An 18,540-nucleotide genomic window follows, 5' to 3' on the forward strand; every position below is an offset into this window, starting at 1 on the left:
ACAATATCCCGGTGGTCCTCTCGAAGGCTTTCTTTAAGACAATGACTCAGACCCTCACGCGGTTGGCATGGGGGGGGAAAACAACCGAGGGTACAGTGGCAGGTCTTAACTCTTCCATATGAACAAGGAGGTCTAGGAGCTCCGGACTTGGAAAGTTACTACAGTGTTGTCCAAGCGGCACATTTACATACCTGGATACACGGGGATCGTAATATCCCACATGTGATCCTGGAGACTCTCTTCACTCACCCCCTCCCTCCTCCGGCTACTGTGTTTGAGCGGGCCACGCGCAGGATGGGTACCTTGGACTCCATCACGGCGACGAACCACGCCTGGCACTCCCTGGCCAAAAGGCAGGCTCACACTGTTCTGTACTCCCCGCTTGTACCGATAGACTGGGCAGTCTGGCTTGCGCCACTAAGGGAAAAGGGAGTCACGCGAGCACTACAACAACTAGGAATATCTACACTGGGTGACTTATTCAAGGATGGGAGGGTGATTTCCTGGGAAGTACTTTCACCTCCCCAGAGCTCGACAACACTGCTGCACCGTTTCCACTTCCATAGAGTCCGGGCAGCGCTGCAAGCACTGCCAGGTTCGACTATGATTGAGCCTCCTGAACTGCCGGAGCTAACATACGTTATTAAAACCCAGTCCTCAAGTAATCTGATTTCGCGGCTATACAAGGCAGGGCAGCTACGCGGGGAGCAGCCACTCTCGAAAGCTCGATTGGCATGGCAGCGGGACCTGCAGGTAGAGATCAGTGATTCAATGTGGAAATACTGCTGTTGCAATACTAAAAGAGTGTCGCTTAATGCTAGACATAGACTCATACATTTTAAATTTTTGCAAAGAGTATATTACACTCCGGAACGCCTGTACAGATACGGTCTTCGACAATCGTCGGAATGCGAACGCTGTCATGCACCGGTGGCGGACTTCCTGCATCTAGCATGGTCTTGCCCAGGCATTAACTACTTCTGGGCCGACGTGTTTCTGGAACTGGGCCAAATACTCGAGACTGAGCTCCCAGTAGATCCGGCATTGGCGTTGTTGGGTCATTTCAGGATTCTCCCCCCAGCGATACGTCGCCTGGCAGACATGGGGCTAATTATGGCTCGACGAGCGGTGGCACAGTGTTGGATGCGGGGCCCCCTCCTGACAAAAGGCAGATGGGCTAGGGACATGCTGTACGGCTGCACCCAGTCACAACTATACAGCGAACTGCTACCCCCTGTGAGTAGACCAAAACATTTTTGGGACCTGTATCTCACCTACGTTGCCAATAGGGAAGCCGCGATTCCGGATCAGGAGGAGACAGAGCAGTGTCGTGTAGGAGAGGAGAGCCCAGAGGACTAGAGGCATAGTGTATGGAGATCTTGGTGGGGTAGGAGGCGGGACCCCTGGGTCCTAGAAGGAGATGGTGGGACACTAGACAAGTGGGAACACACACTTTGGGCGCCTCGCGCTACGGGGAGGCATGAAGTGCTAGGATGTCAACCGAGTGGGGGGGGAGCAGATAGGGTGTGACCTGGGCGAGGGTGCAGAGGCATCGTGGCAATAGGTTAGTGGTGGTAGCAGGGACATGGGCAGACAGGGGGGGTGGGATGGGGTTGGACGGGATTGTTGTTAGGATAGTTCTGGTACAGCGTTTCGTTGACCGACAGGCACACTCACAAACAACTCTGACGCATAGCACACAACGTATACACGCTTCCCGAGGCTAGAGGGGACGGGGTGGGGGGAGACAGCGCACACGGGAAATCCACAAAAAAGTATCAGATAGCTCCTGCGCCTCCTGAACCTTGGGATGCCGGGGTACTGGTTTTACGGCCTACAATTTTGTTGTACAATGTATTTCGGTTACTCTACATTGCTGCCGGCCCCGGGGTTGTAGGCAAAAAAGCTGTGTGTGTGTACTGACGATGAATAAAAGTTTATAACCAATAACCAAAAAAAAAAAATTAATACATCTATGTACATTGACACGGAACTGTGTATATATTGCGGTTTCACATTGCTAGGCTTTCCTTTATCCTTTTTATCAAACTGTTCCTCCGCCTTTTTACCACTTTTTTTACTTTGCTTTGCTCAACCCACGTCACACGTAGTTCCCCCTCATGCTAGATGCATTGATTGAAGGCCAATATTTACTTCCTCTTCCCAGACATACCTTCTCCCATTCAAAGATGCAGACTGCTGGCACTTTCTGCACTAAACCATTGGCAGGCACAATCTTAATTTTTGATTTGGCTATATATATTTAATTTTTGAGCGAGTACCAGTTTGTGTAATCCTAAGTGTCTGCATTAGTCATACACAAATATTGGAATTAAGGTTCAGATATAGAACGCACAACCGCTATAAGCAATTGAAGGATTTCAACATTCCTCTGAGCTTCCCGCCCAATGTATATCTGAATTGATAAGCACCGATTAAACCTCTCCCTCTGATCTTTTTCAGCATAGCAGTTTCCTTACTCTACTTATGCTCTCACGTTTAATTTCCCTATACAGGCTACAAGTAGAGGGACCCATAACTGGGAAAGTAAGTTATACAACTTCATTTTTTGTCCATGGTTACACTGTCAGACATTTCTACTCACACAGTTGTGCTTATTTTTACAATGTTTACCTATCTCCAGAGAGCTATATAGACAAGATGCAAGTAGCCACAGAGAGCTATATTGACAAGATGCAAGTAGCCATCATTTTTTAAATTTTATTTAGAAAGACATACAAAAACTGATACAACCCTACAGCACATCCATCATATCGCCACTTGCATTTTATTGCGAGGCGTGATTTATATTGTGTGTAAATTAATTGTGATGTTGTTACTTGGTGTTTATGTTTCACTGAGCCCTGCACTGCTTGCTCTAGTTTTACGATTATACGGTGTGGTCTGCAATATATGCTTTTGTTCGCAGCTTAGTTTTCCGTAAACGTTTGTATGTACAATTTTCATTGTTGATAATATGACGATTGATTCACAGTGTCTCTTTGAACATTCTTGAAAGTGTGCCAGGGTATTCTCCAAAGAGGCAGTGCTAATGGCTAGTTATTTACATGTAAAAGAACAAAAGCAGTGATGCTGAAGAGGCACACCATGCGAACCCAGCCCTAGACATACCAGCTTTCAGCATTTCTGTGACCTCCCATATTTGCATTAAGTGGGATCAGCATTGTATCTGTATTAAGTAACAGTCATGGCCTCTTAAAGTCTTTTTGTCTAACTGAATTACTAGCCAAAATATTTACAATATTTCTCTAAAATTAAATTGTTGTCTGACCACAAAAATGGCCTGTCGTATCCATGCCTATTTCAACTAACAGAGAACATACTTTATGTCACTGTAAAAAATATATCTAATTAATGATGAGGTTACCTTTCATATAACATTTTATTTCTGCATGTCCAAACCCTTGTACATTTAAAGTTTAGGATTTATGATAGCTCCCTTTGGGAAATTTAGAAAATGTGGCACCATTACCTTTAATTACCATTACCATTGTTTCTGCTTCTATCTACTCTCAAGGTGGTGAATCTTTCCCACCATATTTTGACCGAAAGAGCTTGTTCATAAACACAGACAAGTAATCAAATGTAAATAAATATTTTAGTCAATAATAAGAGTTGTGAGTAGTTTTAAAGGGATTTATTTTCCAATATAAATTTAGGATTTTCTGACTCTTCATTCATTAGTTAGATATCAATCAGGTTACAGAACTGATAATAGAAAAATAAAGTTAGTACAGAGCATATCATAATTTCCAGCGCATTCCTTTAAGGAAAGAATTCCTATTCTAAGAAAGTGAGGAGCAAATAATGTCAGTCAGAACTCATGAAGAGTTCAAGAATAAAAACAAGAGTGAGATTAGCATGAAGCTAAATCAATAATTATTAACTACAAAATCTCCCATAAAGAGAAATGAAGTCTAGAGCAAATAAGCCTCAGCAAAGCCAATTAATCAAAGCATAAAGTTCAAGGTTTTTAAAACCTACCCTACTTCTAATCTGCCCTCGTCCCAGCTAGTTCTGTCACCCCTTGTTCAGCTTTGTCTGAAACTGTTTCGCTCTCCATCGAAGTCTGCCCTCCCCTCTTCTGCAGGTCTCTAAATCTGAATCTGAAAAAGTCTGCAATAATCCTGCTACTCCTAAACTAGAAACTTGTTTATATATAAAGAAATTGATGCTGCAAAGAATGTGGCATAAGTCTCTGTTTTTCCTCCAATTGGAATACAGAATTTCTCAAAAGTTCATCTCCACTTCTCGCTGTCTGCACATGTCATCCATTAGAAGAATAAAATTCTTCTCACAACACATTTGGATCTTACTTTAAATGACTTCATCTCCTAACTTTCTGTTAAAGAAACATTTCATTTTAACTAAAAAGAATAACATTAGCTCCAAAAAGAACTTATTATTTAGGCAGGAAACATTAAGTACATTTTATGATAATACATTTTAAAATGTGTGTGCTTTTCAGTTTTCTCTATGCTACAAAATAATTGAGGCTTTGTTTGAAACATTTTTTAACAGCAACTAAATAAATAAAACCGGTTACAGGCTGCAAATTATAGGAAGCTTTTTTCTTTCATGGAGAGGAAACATTCCTCTCTTATATGAAGGTCGAGCTGAAGCTCTCAGACCAAGCTAAATCAAAAGTTGCTTTCAGTTCTCTTCACTTTAAAATGTTGTCTTATTTCAATGCACTGCACACATGTTTAAAGACTTTAGACGTTACAATTACACTCCTATAGTGAGAAAAACAATCTAAGCTAGTCATTTTAAAGTAAAACTGTGAATTTATTGTGCATGTTTTACATGATGTTAGTAGAAAGCGTCTGTCTAAGGCTTCATGCTTTCATTTTCCAGCACTTAAGGCCTCATGGTTTCATTTTCCAGCACCAAAGGTCTGCATTTGTGCCTGAAGCCCAAGGCAGCTTTGTCATTAGTAATGCTTAAATATATAGGAAATGTTTACGCTCTGTCACTTACTTTGTAGTGGTGACTGGAGGATCGAGCTTAACACCATTAAAACAAATTATGAATAATGTTGGCAAAATTGCAAACTTTGCACTCTTTCATTAATTACAAGACACTTACCTTATGCCATCCTTTCAGTGGCCATTTTCTCTTTTTCAATAGAAAACCTTCCTGCTTTTGTGGATCCTGACTTACACTCGTACTTCCCCGGAGACCTTCTACAATTTCCCAGCTGTCCTGTAAAATTAATAAATTCAAACTTACAGCTTTTCTTTTTTTAATCTTTTATAGGAAATACACCATTTCTGTAAGCAAAACCCATATTAGTTCTTCAATCTGAGTGTAGGAGCTTACATCAAGAAATAAACACGATATTACAAAAGTCAAAATTTCTTGGCTCTTTGGAGAGCTCTATCCTGTGACTCTAGCCTTTATATAATGTGTCTTTCATAATTGGACACACTGTTTTAGATGAGAGCTTACTGTTAAGGTACACAGCAGTAACACAACAACTTTTTAATGCAGGCTAGATCACTTGCTTAAACCCTAACACTTGTGTGTTGCTCTCCCTGCCACCTCATAGTAATTTTTAATGATCATATACAATATGCATAGGTTTCATTCACAGATGGTTGCATTCTAATCCTCACCCCTCAATTTGTGCCGTTCCTGGAATGTTCAGAGAGCTAAACCCCTCATTTACACTTTTGTTTTGTAAGATTTAAACTGCTATGTACCACTACCAAGATTGCACTTAATTATTTTTCTTTTATTGTCAAAACCCTTTTTATTGATTTTGCAGTTGGAAACAGCATAGAATACATGGAAGAAACTTCAAAATACAGGTTTCAGGTCTTGCAGGAGCTAAATATAGGCATTCACATGAGGGGAATGCAAAATTATATTCCCCACCTTTTTAATGTCTTACAAAGTATTAATCCCTGAACTAACAAACAAAATTGCCCCCCTAGTCCCCTTCCCCTACCTCAACTGAAGAAACATTTAACAATGAGTGACAAGGGGAGTAAAAATAAAAGATTGTATAACTAACAAAATAAGAAACAGAGAAGTGAGCGGGTGTTTATGGGCTGCACAGGAGTGTTTGGTGTCAGTCACATGTGGAGGATTTAAGGGAGGACTCGTTGCTGGGGATCAATGCTTTCCTGGGGGGATGGGTGGGCATTTCATCCGTTTAAAAACTGGAATAGATGGAAGGCCCTTGCTTGAGTGGGCAGGTCGTCAGAGGGAGACCTATTGAAAGATATGCTACCAGTGGGCCCCATTTGAGTGCAAAGGCTTTAAAATAGTCTCTAAAATTATCCATCATTATTTCCATAGTGCCTGCCATAGCTGCGCTTGTCAATGAATTAGTGCCGGGGCTTCCCTTTTCTTCCATGCAGCGTCTATTGCCCGCTTCGCCACTACCAGGCACAACCACTTAATTGCTTTGCCCCGTTTAGTTTGATACTTCAGTAAACCTAATAGGGAAAAGCTCAGGGTTCTGGTGTCCAAAGATGTTTTTAATTTGCGCAAGAACCTCAGTCCAGAATGGACGAATGGTCGGACGGTCCCACCATATGTGATGGAAGTCACCTAGTAGGCTACAGCCTCTCCAACAGAGGTCTGGCGTATGTGGTAATATTTATTTTTAACTTGGTGGGGTGTAAATACCAATCCAACATAATCTTATAATGTGCCTCTCTTGTCTGAGTGGTTGCATTTTGCAATGTCCCCCCATAAGTATATCCATTTTCTCTCCGGTATGTTCATTTGGAGCACTTGTTCCTACATGGTTTTGTGTTGTGGTTGTGGAGTTATGTTATGTTATGTTAATAGGAATTTGTAAAGCGCACTGTCACCATAAGTTTCCTGGCGCTGGGTATGTAGGAAGATGAAGCGGTAGGACGAGTTAACAGGATTGCGTGAATAGCCAGGTTTTTAAAGCCTTTCTGAAACTTAGTAGGTTGTTACTGAGCTTGATAGGAAGGGGAAGAGAGTTCCAGAACCTGGGTGCCAGGTATGGAAACCTGCGGCCACCTAGCTTTTTCAGTCTGATAGAAGGAGTAGCAGGTAAGTGAAGGTGTGCTGAGCGGAGGTTACGGGCCGGGGAGTGCTTTACAATGAGATTATTCAAAAATTCAGGGCTGTTGCATTGGAGTGCTTTAAAGATTAGGCAGCCTGTTTTGAAAGCGGCTCTTTGTGCAATAGGCAACCAGTGTAGTTTTTGTAGCGAAGGCCTAGCAGATTGCCATCTGGGGGTTTCGTGAATTAGCCTTGCCGCCTGATTCTGGATGATTTGAAGGCGGCGGGACAGAGTCTGAGGTAGCCCTATGTAAAGGGAGTTGGAGAAGTCAAGGCGTTATAGCACCAAGGAGATCACCACCTACACCAGGGCGGCGTGCGATAACAGGTGGGAGATCTTCCTAATTTTTCGCAGTTGGAACAGACTAGCGGAGATCACTGCCCCCACATGTCCCTTGAGAGAGAGGTCGGAGTCGATCACCACCCCTAGGTTCTTCACTGAACGTGACGGCGTGGGTGGAGGACCTAATTCATTTGGCCAGAAGTGTGGGCCCCAATGTGCCACGCTGTTTCCTGGCAGAACGAGTTAAGTTTTTTCTGAGTTCAGTTTAAGCTGATTGTGATTCATCCACTGCTGGATGTGGAGCATCGCAGGCTGGAATTCTGCCGCAGCATTTGGGGAGTCCAAGGGGAAGAAGATCTGCAGATCATCGGCATAGTTGAAGACCGTTATCCTCCAGTTTTTTAGTGAATGAATGAGTGGCCGAATAAAGAAGTTAAACAGCAGTGGTGAAAGAGAAGAACCCTGCGGTTATCCACATACTGTGGGTAGCTTAGTGGCAGTATAGGAGCCCAAGCGTACCGTTTGCAATCTACCTGACAGGAATGACTTGATCCATTCGTAAGCAGGACCCTGAATGCCAGCTTGTCCGACACGGTGTAGTAGTATATTGTGGTCCACCGTGTCGAACGCGGCTGACAAATCCAGGAGCACCAGAGCCTGGGGGGGCCCCCTTGTCGGCATTTCCCCTCAAGTGTGTCTAGTACTGCCAGGATGACGGCCTCTGTCGAATGTGCAGGCCTGAAGCCAGCTTGATTAGGCTCCAGGAACTTGGTGTTTTCAATGAACTTAGAGAGGCACCTAGTGACTTGGGCCTCCAGGATCTTTGCCAGGTAGTGTAAAAGGGAAATAGGGCGGTAGTTGGCGGGGTTAATGGGGTCTGCCCTGGTTTCTTTAATAGGGGGACCAGTATAGCATCCTTGAGGGAGCTAGGTACTATGCCCTTACCGAGGGATTCGTTAAGGAAAGGAAGGATACTTTGGGGTAGATTTGAAAAGATGTCCCTGAGGACTGACGGAGGACAACAGTCATTTGGAGAGCCCGACTTGACGCGGGTTGTGAGCTCTGAGAGGGTGTTTAGGCAGATGTCTGGGAAATGGGAAAATGGAAGTGGATTGATGAGAGAGGTCAGATGGGCCCGTATGTGTAGTGAGGGGAATACTATTTTTGATAGCCGCAATTTTTTCAACAAAAAAGTTATTCAGAGAGTTACACATCTCTTGAGTAGGAGCCTGAGCCGGTCGGATTCTATCGTCGTTAGTGAAGTCATTCATGATTTTGAAAATTTCCTTAGATTTATTATGGGCCGAGAGTATTCTTTCTGAGACGTGTGCTGCTTTGGCCATGGAAATTGAGTTTTTCTATTCTTTACGAGCCGCCAGGAAGAGCAGTCTGTCTGCCTTGGAGTAGCCGCGTCTCCAATTTCTTTCAAGTTGGCAAAGTTTGAGCTTTTGCGCCTTAAGGTCACTAGTGAACCATTTGTGGGCGTTGCCATGCCTAGTGCACGAGTATTTGGTGAGCGGGGCATACCTATCGCTGGCCGCCTGTAGCCAGTTGGTGATGTCTACCTCCATCAATTCGATGTTGGAGTTGGAGTCAATAATGGGAAGTGTACTGGCCAAGGAATCAATAAAACCCTGGGCGTCGAGTGCGCTCCATTTGCGAGACAGGCCTCCTGCCATTTTAGGGGGCTTGACCCTACCCTTGACGGTCACTGTGACCTCAATCGGGTGGTGATCCGACCAGATACAGGGGGAGATTATTGGGGTTGACACTGTGATATTATGGGACCAGATGTGATCGAGAATATGGCCCTTAACATGGGTGGGGGCAGATACAGTCGCGTGTGGCCCCCCTTGTGTATCATTAAACCAGTAATTAAAATTGCCAATGAGTAATGCTCTCGTGTTGTTGGTCATTAAGTTCGACATTTGTTCACTTAAAGAAAGAGGGAATGAGGGCATGGGCTGGGGGGGACGATAGATAAGTATTAGAGCGAGGGCGCCTGCGTCAGTTTCGAGGTTAATGACGAGGTTTTCAATTTCAGGTAGGGCTAGAGAGGCCATGGTGATAAACTTGTAGTTTTTGTGTATAATGGCCGCCACCCGCCACCTATTCTGCCCGGCGTTCGGTTTACATTAAGAATGTAATAATCTGAAGGGAGTGCAGCCAGCACGTCCGGGGTGGAATCCGTAGTGAGCCAGGTTTCGGTGATTAACAGCACATCTGGCTTTTCTGATGTTAGTAGTATAAATATATCTAGTTGATATTTGACCATAGAACGCGAGTTGAGGTAAAACACCCGAAGGGTCGTCTCACTAGCTGTGGAGGAGACTATAGTGCGGGAGGAAGGAGGAGTGATGTAGAAACCTGTATTAGTGGAAGGGTCCCTTGGGTTTTGAGAGATGCCCAAAGAGGTGATGCGGTTGAGAACAGCTGGTGGAAGCGTGGAAGGGAGTTGACGTAGCTCTCTTAGTGACCCTGGGGTATAAGAGATGATTTGAGCGGGACTCCTAGCCCCAGGGCCCGGTCTGGCGCGGACGGTCGCAGGCGGGCTTACCTTTGGCGTGCCGCCAGCGCGCCCGCTGCGCGGGTCCGCTGCGCTCCCGCGGAGGGACCTGCATTAACCCCTCATCCCGCCTCCAAGCTCCACCCCGTCCCGGCCGATTGGCTAAGGCCTAAGGTTGGTGAGCTAGGGGTGTGATTGGGACAGCCGTGGAGATCTCGATTCGAGTAAGTGAAGTACAAGTCTAAAAGTTTTTTAAAACAATGCCAGATTAAATTTTATACAAGTGCAAGCTTTTTCATTCAAACAGCGCAAGGTAACAGGTACCGCGCGGCAGCAACATACACTAAATACACTACACACAAAAGTGTGTAGTGTATTTAATAACAGAGTATAGGAATGATATGTTCCCTCTAGGCGTCCCAGCCTGTTTGACAAATTGTTCTACGGGAGTGAGATCACTAGTGGCCACTGCCCTATATTTGGGTTATAATGCCCAAAGTTTCAATTGTGTAGTTATATTGTTCAGTGTCTGTTAGATGGAAATCTTGTTAACAATTCTCAAATGGTAGGAAAACCCAATTGTGAAAGAGAGCTGCCAGTTTTAAGCAGCCGCTCTCTTTCCAAGCATCAAAAGGGCCCGGTTCGAATGCTGGAGCGAAAGCTGGGTTGTAGGGTATGGGCATGAATGGTGGGGGTAAGGTCATCCATTCTGCCTGTCTGGCCGCTTCGTCCCATACTTTCAGCGTAGTTGCCGTGGGTGTGCTGAGATAAGCATTCGGGGGTTGCTCCGGTTTGGGTTTCCATAGGATATCCCAAATGACTCTCCCTGCAATGGCCCTATCCATTATGCCACTGCTTGTCTGATGCTTGAAAAGACCATTCAACAATCATGCTTAATTCAGCCGCTCTATAATAAAGGGGAAAGTCTGGTAGGGCTAGCCCACCCGATCACCTCAGTAGGCAGAGTAGTGAATATAGCAGGCAAGGTCTGTGGTTTTGCCAAATAAATCGGGTAATGAGTGAGCGGAGAATTGGGAAAAAGTCTTGTTCCATATTTCTGTGAAGACTGAGAAAGATAGAGAACCTTAGGTAGGATAGTCATCTTAGCCGCATTAATGCAGAATAACCATTATGTAAAGAGAGAGACGCATCATCGGAGGTCTGCTTTCAGCCGGAGAGGAAGCTGAGGGACGGTGGCCTTATAGAGTCTAGACAGTTTAGGAATTATCCTGATGCACAGGTATGTTGTATCTTTTTTCACCCACTGGAATTGATTGGAAGCCACAAGTGTCTCCGAATCTCTATTGGGTAGGGTCAAATATAGGAGGAAGGATTTAGTTGTATTGAAGCAAAAGCCTGCTATGGTTTCAAATGTATTCAATTCATTTTGTAAGTCCTTTAAGGAAGAGGCGGGCGAGATGAGGGTCAGGACTAAACATCCGCAAACAAGGATATTGTATGTTCTGTCGCCCCAAAGGTGAGGCCTTGAATGAACAGATTAGACCAGATCTAAGCAGCTAAGGTTTCGATGGTTACAGCAAATAACAGGGATTGGGGGCCACCTGGTCTCGTCCCCATCCTGAGTTGAAAAGTGGCAGAACTGAAACCGCTGACTAATTCGCATAATCATGGGGCCTCATAAATAGCTCATATCATGGCTCTGAAAGCTTCTCAGTAGCCAAAGTGCTTTAATGTTAGAATGAGAAAAGACTATGCAGTTAAACACTTTTCCAGCATCGAGGCCTAAGAGTACTGCCAGGATCTGTTTATTCGTGGCTTTCTCTATCAGGTGGAGCACACGTCTCACATTATTGTGAGTCTGTCTGCCCTGTAAGAAGTCTGATTGGTCTGGGTGAATCAAGTACGTCATCAAATTGTCAAGGCGGGAAGCTAATATCTTTGTGAATAATTTGGTATCTATATTGACTAGAGCCATGGGTGTGTATGAATCGCAGGAGCTCATGTCCTTCCCTGGTTTCAGGATAACTGTCGCCAGTGCCTCTTTCGTAGATGGAGTGAGGGACCTTTGGGTAGCAAATTGCTCAAACAAAACAGTCCATTGTGGAGCCAGATCTGCACTGAAAGCTTAATTAAAAATGAGCTGTGAGGCAGTCTGGTCCAGATGCTTTATGAAGTTTTAGGGTTGCAATGGCTTTGCATACCCCTTCCTCGCAGATGGGGTCTCCCAATACCTCATTTGGGCCTCTGTGACTTGAGAAATCCGCACCGGTCTAGAATATTTAATCTAAGCCTGAGGGTCTAGGCGTTCCCTCATGTATAGTTTATCATAAAAATCCTTAAAGGCACAAGGTTTCTCAGTCTTGTAGGTCGCCATCTGTTCGGTTTGTGTAAATTGCCAATGTACTCTTTTTCACACTTGGTCCTTAATTGGCGGTCTAGGTGAGTGCCTACTTTGTTACCTTGAGGGTAAGAGCTTTGTCTCAGATGAAGAAAAGTGAACTCTGCCCTATTTTTATAAATCGCATTTAGTTTGTCTCTCACTGCAGTAACTTTCCACTGGAGAGCCAATGTCGAGGTCACTTTATGTGCCTACTCTAGTTGGTGTAATTCCATTTCAAGTGTCACCCATTCGGTGGTTTTCTGTTTGTTAAGGGTGGAGTTCAATACAATAAATTAACCCCTAATATATGTTTTAAATACATCCCAGTTATTGGGGAAGATGTATCTTGATGGTTATTAATTTCAAAGTATTCCCCAATTGCTTTGCTAAGGTAATCCCGTAGCAGTTGATCTTGTGTCAGGGATAGGGGAAAGTTCCAGTGTTGGTATTGTGGCGGAGGGGTATCCTTGGCCAATGTCACTGAGACCAGTGCATGATAGGAAATGGATATAGGGAGGATGGTGGCATTTTGTATGTCCTATCTCAATGCTTGGCAAAAAAAATCTGGATTATTTTTGATGTAGGTCGGGAAGAAAGGTGTGCTCATATATCATGGAGTGGGTCATTCTCCAAGTATCCGGGAGGCCGAGGCTCTAGAAAGCCTGTTTGATTCTGGGAAGCTCCCCGTTGATGCCCTTTGGGAGTGGGTACTGTTATAGCTAGAATGTCATGCCAGGTTAAAATCCCTCATCACGACTATGTCTCCCTCAGCGAAGCCACTCAATTATGCCAGAAAAGAGTGAAGAAAAGGATACGGATTGGTATTTGGTACACAGACCGAGGCAAAAGTACATACCCTACTGTAAGATGACCCCTAACCATGACAATCCTACTGTCCCTGTCTGTTTTGTAACTGTCAGGTTTAAATTGCAACAAGGAGTGGAAAAGCAGAGCCACCCCATTGTGCTTGGTAGAGGCCAAAGACTTAAAAGCTGTGGGATAGGTGGGGTGCTTCAGTTTTTGGTCCTCATTTCTCTTAAGGCAAGTCTCCTGGAGAGCCACTTCATCATAACAGTGGTCCCTCAAATACTTCCACAATCTTTGGCATTTGGCTGACAGTTAAGGCCTTTAACATTCCAGGTTAGTGTAGTGATCATCATGGTTGTGGCGATTGTTTAACCTACCCTTTGAATGTCTCCTGTAAAGATTAATCAATTAATCTCAGCATGGCTATATCATTCAACACCCCCTTCCTGGCCCCCACCCATGGACTGGACCCCAGGCCACCCCCACTTCCCTCCATTCCAGCATCCTTTCATTGTAGTCCACCACTGCAAAAATAGACTCCTAATAAACAAACAAAAAACACTTGAATTAATAAGTAGTACAACATTCAAACCTAAAAGTCTTTTGTCTTTGAGAGAAAAACTAAACATGTCAGTCTAATACCGCTACCTTTCCTTCCCAGTAATTAGCAGAATTAAGGCTTTGTTAGAAAAGTATATTGATGGAGTCAGGTAGGCTAATAATAGCATCACTAAGTAACCCTCCAATGCTACTTAAATTGTATCTTATGCATGTGTACAGGTATCAGTTAGTTGTCCTACACTGGCTAGCCATCGCTAGCCCTTGCAGTGGGATGTTCTTAACTGACCAGCAGCATTGATTGTGTAGATAACCTTGTTATGAGTAAGCAGGAAGCATAGGATGCCAATCTGTATCATTTCTTTTTTTGCATGATGTGGTCAGTCGTACACAAGCCATTGTCCTTTATTGTGTGGACTTCAGGTCAGTCCCCTGGACAAGCCCTCCTGATCCTCTGGAGAGGGTAAGTGCAATGTGGTATATCTAGCAGTGTCATAGCCTCTGCTAGCTCGGTGACATGTTGGGGTTTGTAGTGGAGTTTGAATGCCACCCCGAAAGGAAATGTCCAGCGATATTTAATGTGTTCATTTCTTAACTTGTGAGTGATCGGGTGAAATTGCTGGTGTCTGAGCAATGTTGCCAGGGCAATGTCCCAGAAGCAAGAGGACACCTGAAAATCGATGAGTTTGCTTTCAGGGCCGCCAGGAGAATGGCTTATTTTGTCTTGAATGTATGCAATTTAACTAGAAAATCTTTAGGGCGACCTTTATCTCCTTGTGTTGACGGACCCACTCTGTGTGCTCTATCGATATTCACTTTTGTTGATGAGTTACCTGGTAGCTCAGTGAAAAGGCCCGACACAAAGGCATCCAACTCTGCACCCTCGACCCCCTCAACCAGGCCTCGTATCAGTGTATTATCGCATTGCAATCATTTTTCAAGTTATCACATTTCGGGATCGCTGTCTGGAGCTTTTGACGAAGTGCGCTTGTTGCTTCTTCCACTTGACCGGTGATCTGTAACATCTCCGTTGTCTTGGTTTCAAGGTCCAGGACTCGAGTGCTCAAAGAGACCACATCTTTTTGTAGAGTTACCAGTTCGCCATGTAAATCTGCACACAGGGACTCCAGGGATCCAGGTAAATTTGTTTTAACCTCCTCTCGCAGTTCATTATTAAAGTCTTGGAGGGAGGCTAGAAGCTTTTCCTTCGCACGTGACATGTTGAGCGGGCCTGGAGCGTGTGTGTGTTCTCTCGGTTCCGTTGAAGAGAAATAGCTGTACACCCAGTTAAGTAGCTGCTTCTTTGGGGGCATATAGTTATATACGGTGTGGTTTGGGAGCCTGTAGGATCCTGTTGTCTTCTGCCTCCCTGGAGTAAGTCTTCTTGTTTTGTGTTCACCTATGGATAGGGACCCAAACCCTGCATGGGTGATTGGTTCTGTGGGGCAGCACTCAATGCTTAGCCCTTCTTTTCCCTATGTCATTGCGAGGTGAGCACTTCCCTGTATTTAAGCTGACCCACAGGCGCTATTGGCGCCATATCGGTGGGGCACTCGCCTCTCGACAGCTAGGGCATCACATCCAAGAAACTTTCCCCGTTCACCATGCTGAGGCCCAACATAATGGTTGTGGCAGCTATTGGGACTGCTCCCTTGTGTCTTCCATAACTGAGTCAGGCATCATGTGGTGTATAGGTTCACAGAGGGAGGTGAAGTGGTGTTACGCTGGATGCCACGAGGTTTGGATCCCCTGGTTGTGCTTCTCATCCGTATCCCCCCATCACCAGAAGAAACCACTGTGTATCCTCCTGGGCCACTCAGTATGTCCAGCAGGCAATTCACAGCGCCATGTCAAGATCAGGCAGACTGCATCTTCATGCACCCTGAAAAGAGCCTCTTTATGCCCCGTTTTCATTCACTGCCCGGCGGAGGACCACTGCTATTCCTCCACCACCACTGCCTTTGCCATTCAGTTGGGACAATCGGAAGGGGTACTACAATGCTTCAGCCGGTGCAGTGCTGCTCCACTCACCAAGCCTTTTCAGCTACAGGGAGAATATCCAGTATGCTGAGGGTGTAGCGAGGGGTCCCATAAGCTGCCTTGCTTTGTGGGCTCCCGGCAATCAGTGATCGGCCTCTCCAAATCTCCACCTCGCAAAGCCATTGGGCAAACCCTTGGGCTTCCGCACTCAGCTAGAACCCTTCCACGTGTATTGTAGTGTCAGGCTAGCTCCTTACTCTATCAATAGCCTTAATTTGATTAAAGACAGTAGCGGAGCCGTATCGGATTACGTCCGCTCGGCCATCTTGGCTGACCATGCCCCTCCACTTCCATCTTTTTAAGTAGTTTTGCTTTCTTTTCTTCCCGCTTGGTTTGTAACCTAATGTAGACCTTCACATTCCTGCAACCATAAATTGGTATCTTTAATAATATCAAACAGGTCCAGAATGACTACTGATCATTGTGATGCACCACAAATATAACATAATAGCTCTATGATGTGGAGTATGCTGGTTGATAAACGCCCTCTGCCGGAGTTATAGGACAGAGCAGCAGGCGATGACCTATAGTGAGAGAGAGGGCATCTATATCAAGAAGAAGGCGGCCCATATTGCTATTAGACATTTCCCACTGATGACCTGCGATGTGGGCTCTTTAGGCCTCTATGCACTCCATCGTCATCAGTGGAGCACTCCCCTTCCAATGTCGTAACACAGCATTATAGCCCATCACTGAGTGCATTTGTTAACGGACCTGAACCAGAATTATAGGCCAAAGCCAAAGGTAAGTAGGAAGAGTGTCTTTCTATCTAACGCACTGAAGTGCCTCAAGAACAGGGTTTATGAGGATGAGGCAGCAGAGGCTGTAAAATATCCTTGTTGAAACGATGGTCAAGGCATTATTAAAGAAGCCTTCCCTGGACCAGAACAACTTGGCTAACTTCCGCCCAATCTCCCTACTCCCCTGGATGAGTAAACTGCTTGAGAGACACATTAACACCATCTTAGTAGACTACCTGGAATCAGCGGATCTACTCTGTGTCTCTCAGACAGGGTTCCGCCCCCAGCATGGGACCGAAACTGCTCTTATTGCGGTGACGGAGGAAACCCGAGCCGTGCTGGACCGGGGAGGAAAGGCAGCCATTATCTTGCTCGATCTCAGCGCCGCGTTCGACACTGTTAACCATACCATCTTACTACATCGTTTGATGGGCATGGGTGTGTCGGACGTGGCACTGGAATGGCTGTCCTCCTTCCTGGAGGAGCGTTTCTTCCAGGTGTTTGAGGGTGAGGCAGTTTCCATCAAACATCCACTTATTCTCCCTGAGCCCCACGCTTTTCAATGTTTATATGCAACCTCTAGCGGGGATAGTCCAACCTTTTGGTGTGCGTATTGTCACCTACGCAGACGATACCCAACTGGTGGTCTCTCTAGACCACACAGATGGGTCGTCTAACACCTTAGGTCCCTGTCTGGAGGCTGTAGCTAGGTGGTTGCAACTTTCCTGCCTCAAACTCAACGGGGAGAAAACGGAGGTTATGCTTCTGGGCAACCCTCCATTGACCTCTCTGGCCTCTATTTGGCCTACCTGCCTTGGCGCCCTTCCCCCCCAAATCACAGATAAAGAGCCTGGGCATCTGGCTCGACAAGTTGCTTGACTTCTCGGCTCAAGCCATCAAAACAGCGGCTACCTGCGTGGGGCTCATGAAGATGCTTCGTAAAGTGCTCCCTCTGCTCCCTTTCCAGGCGAGGAGAATCATGGTCCAGGCCCTGATCCTCTCTCGCCTGGATTATGGTAACGCGTTATATCTAGGAGCACCGGTAGCCGTGACCCACAGGCTCCAAGTTACCCAGAATTGTGCCGCCCGCCTACTGTACAACATCCCCCGTTGGCAGTCAGCCAAGCACGCCCTAAATAACCTTCACTGGCTTCCAGTCGTCGCCAGAGCTCAGTTCAAGGCTATGTGCATCGTCCACAAATCCTTTCACCGAACGGGCCCTGCCATCCTGTTTCCCTTAGTTCTGCCTTATGTCCCCCCCAGAGCCCTCCGCTCCGGATCACTGCATCTAGCGACCACAACAAAGATCAACAAAGCTAGGTGGGGTGGCCGCTCCTTTTCCCACACGGCTGCCAGGCTCTGGAACTCCCTCCCCCTCGCCCTTAGAGGGAACCCCAACAGGATGGCCTTCAGGAAAGCGCTGAAAACACATCTGTACACCAAAACTCGGTAACCTCGGCAGCCCATTTTAACAATCAATACAAGCGCTGCGAGGCCTCCGGGTAGTTTTGGCGCTATACAAATATAATTTTTCATTTCATTTCATTTCATTTCAAACAAATATGAATAAGTTGGAATTTGTAACGACTTTTCCTAGGTAGACGGAGGTAAAATATATTACACCAATGTGGCTAACGAACTCAAATACCTTTAACAACACACAAGCATTTGAGCATCACTCATACTGCACTCACCTGCCTAGAATACAGAAGTAGGGGTGGCTCTGTATGGACTGGAGTCAACAGTCCATACCAATACAAGAAGGTTCCTAATACACAGAACATCTCCCTCTCAATCTCCAGTCTATTTTGCTAATGACCCTAACCTCATAATTGATTTTCCAAACATGGAGCAAATCCTTCCAATTTACAGGCCCTTTTCAATGCTAAAAGTGAAGAAAAGATATCCGGAAAGCTTGAGGTCTGGCGCCCTGAGAACAAAGTAGCTGGTTAATCATAGGCATGGAAACTTAAATGATGTAAGGGTTCCTGTACCACGAGAAGGAAGGAAGGAAACAAACTTCTTGTATCGGGCAGAGCCATGAAAAGTTCACAGTCAATCCCAAAGGGATGTACCGCCATGGGTGGAGTCAACGGAATACTCACCATTCAAGACCCTAAGAGATATAGGAGGGTCAGAGGTGGGGTTTCCTATGTCTATATAAGAGATGCCGTCTTCAGTCATGGTGGGCATA

General features: G+C 45.4%; 1 protein-coding gene across 3 annotated transcripts in view; it reads right to left on the reverse strand.

The window, feature by feature from the left end:
- OSBPL3 (oxysterol binding protein like 3) overlaps window positions 1-18,540 on the reverse strand; it is an 861,863-nt gene that overhangs the window by 413,848 nt on the left and 429,475 nt on the right. For all 3 annotated transcript variants that reach the window (XM_078663459.1, XM_078663461.1, XM_078663460.1), the window contains exon 5: window positions 5,110-5,226. In XM_078663459.1, the coding sequence (XP_078519585.1) occupies window positions 5,110-5,226 (117 nt within the window). The remainder of the gene's footprint in view (window positions 1-5,109; window positions 5,227-18,540) is intronic.

Source organism: Lissotriton helveticus, chromosome 10, assembly GCF_964261635.1.
Source record: "Lissotriton helveticus chromosome 10, aLisHel1.1, whole genome shotgun sequence".
NCBI classification, from domain to species: Eukaryota; Metazoa; Chordata; class Amphibia; order Caudata; family Salamandridae; genus Lissotriton; species Lissotriton helveticus.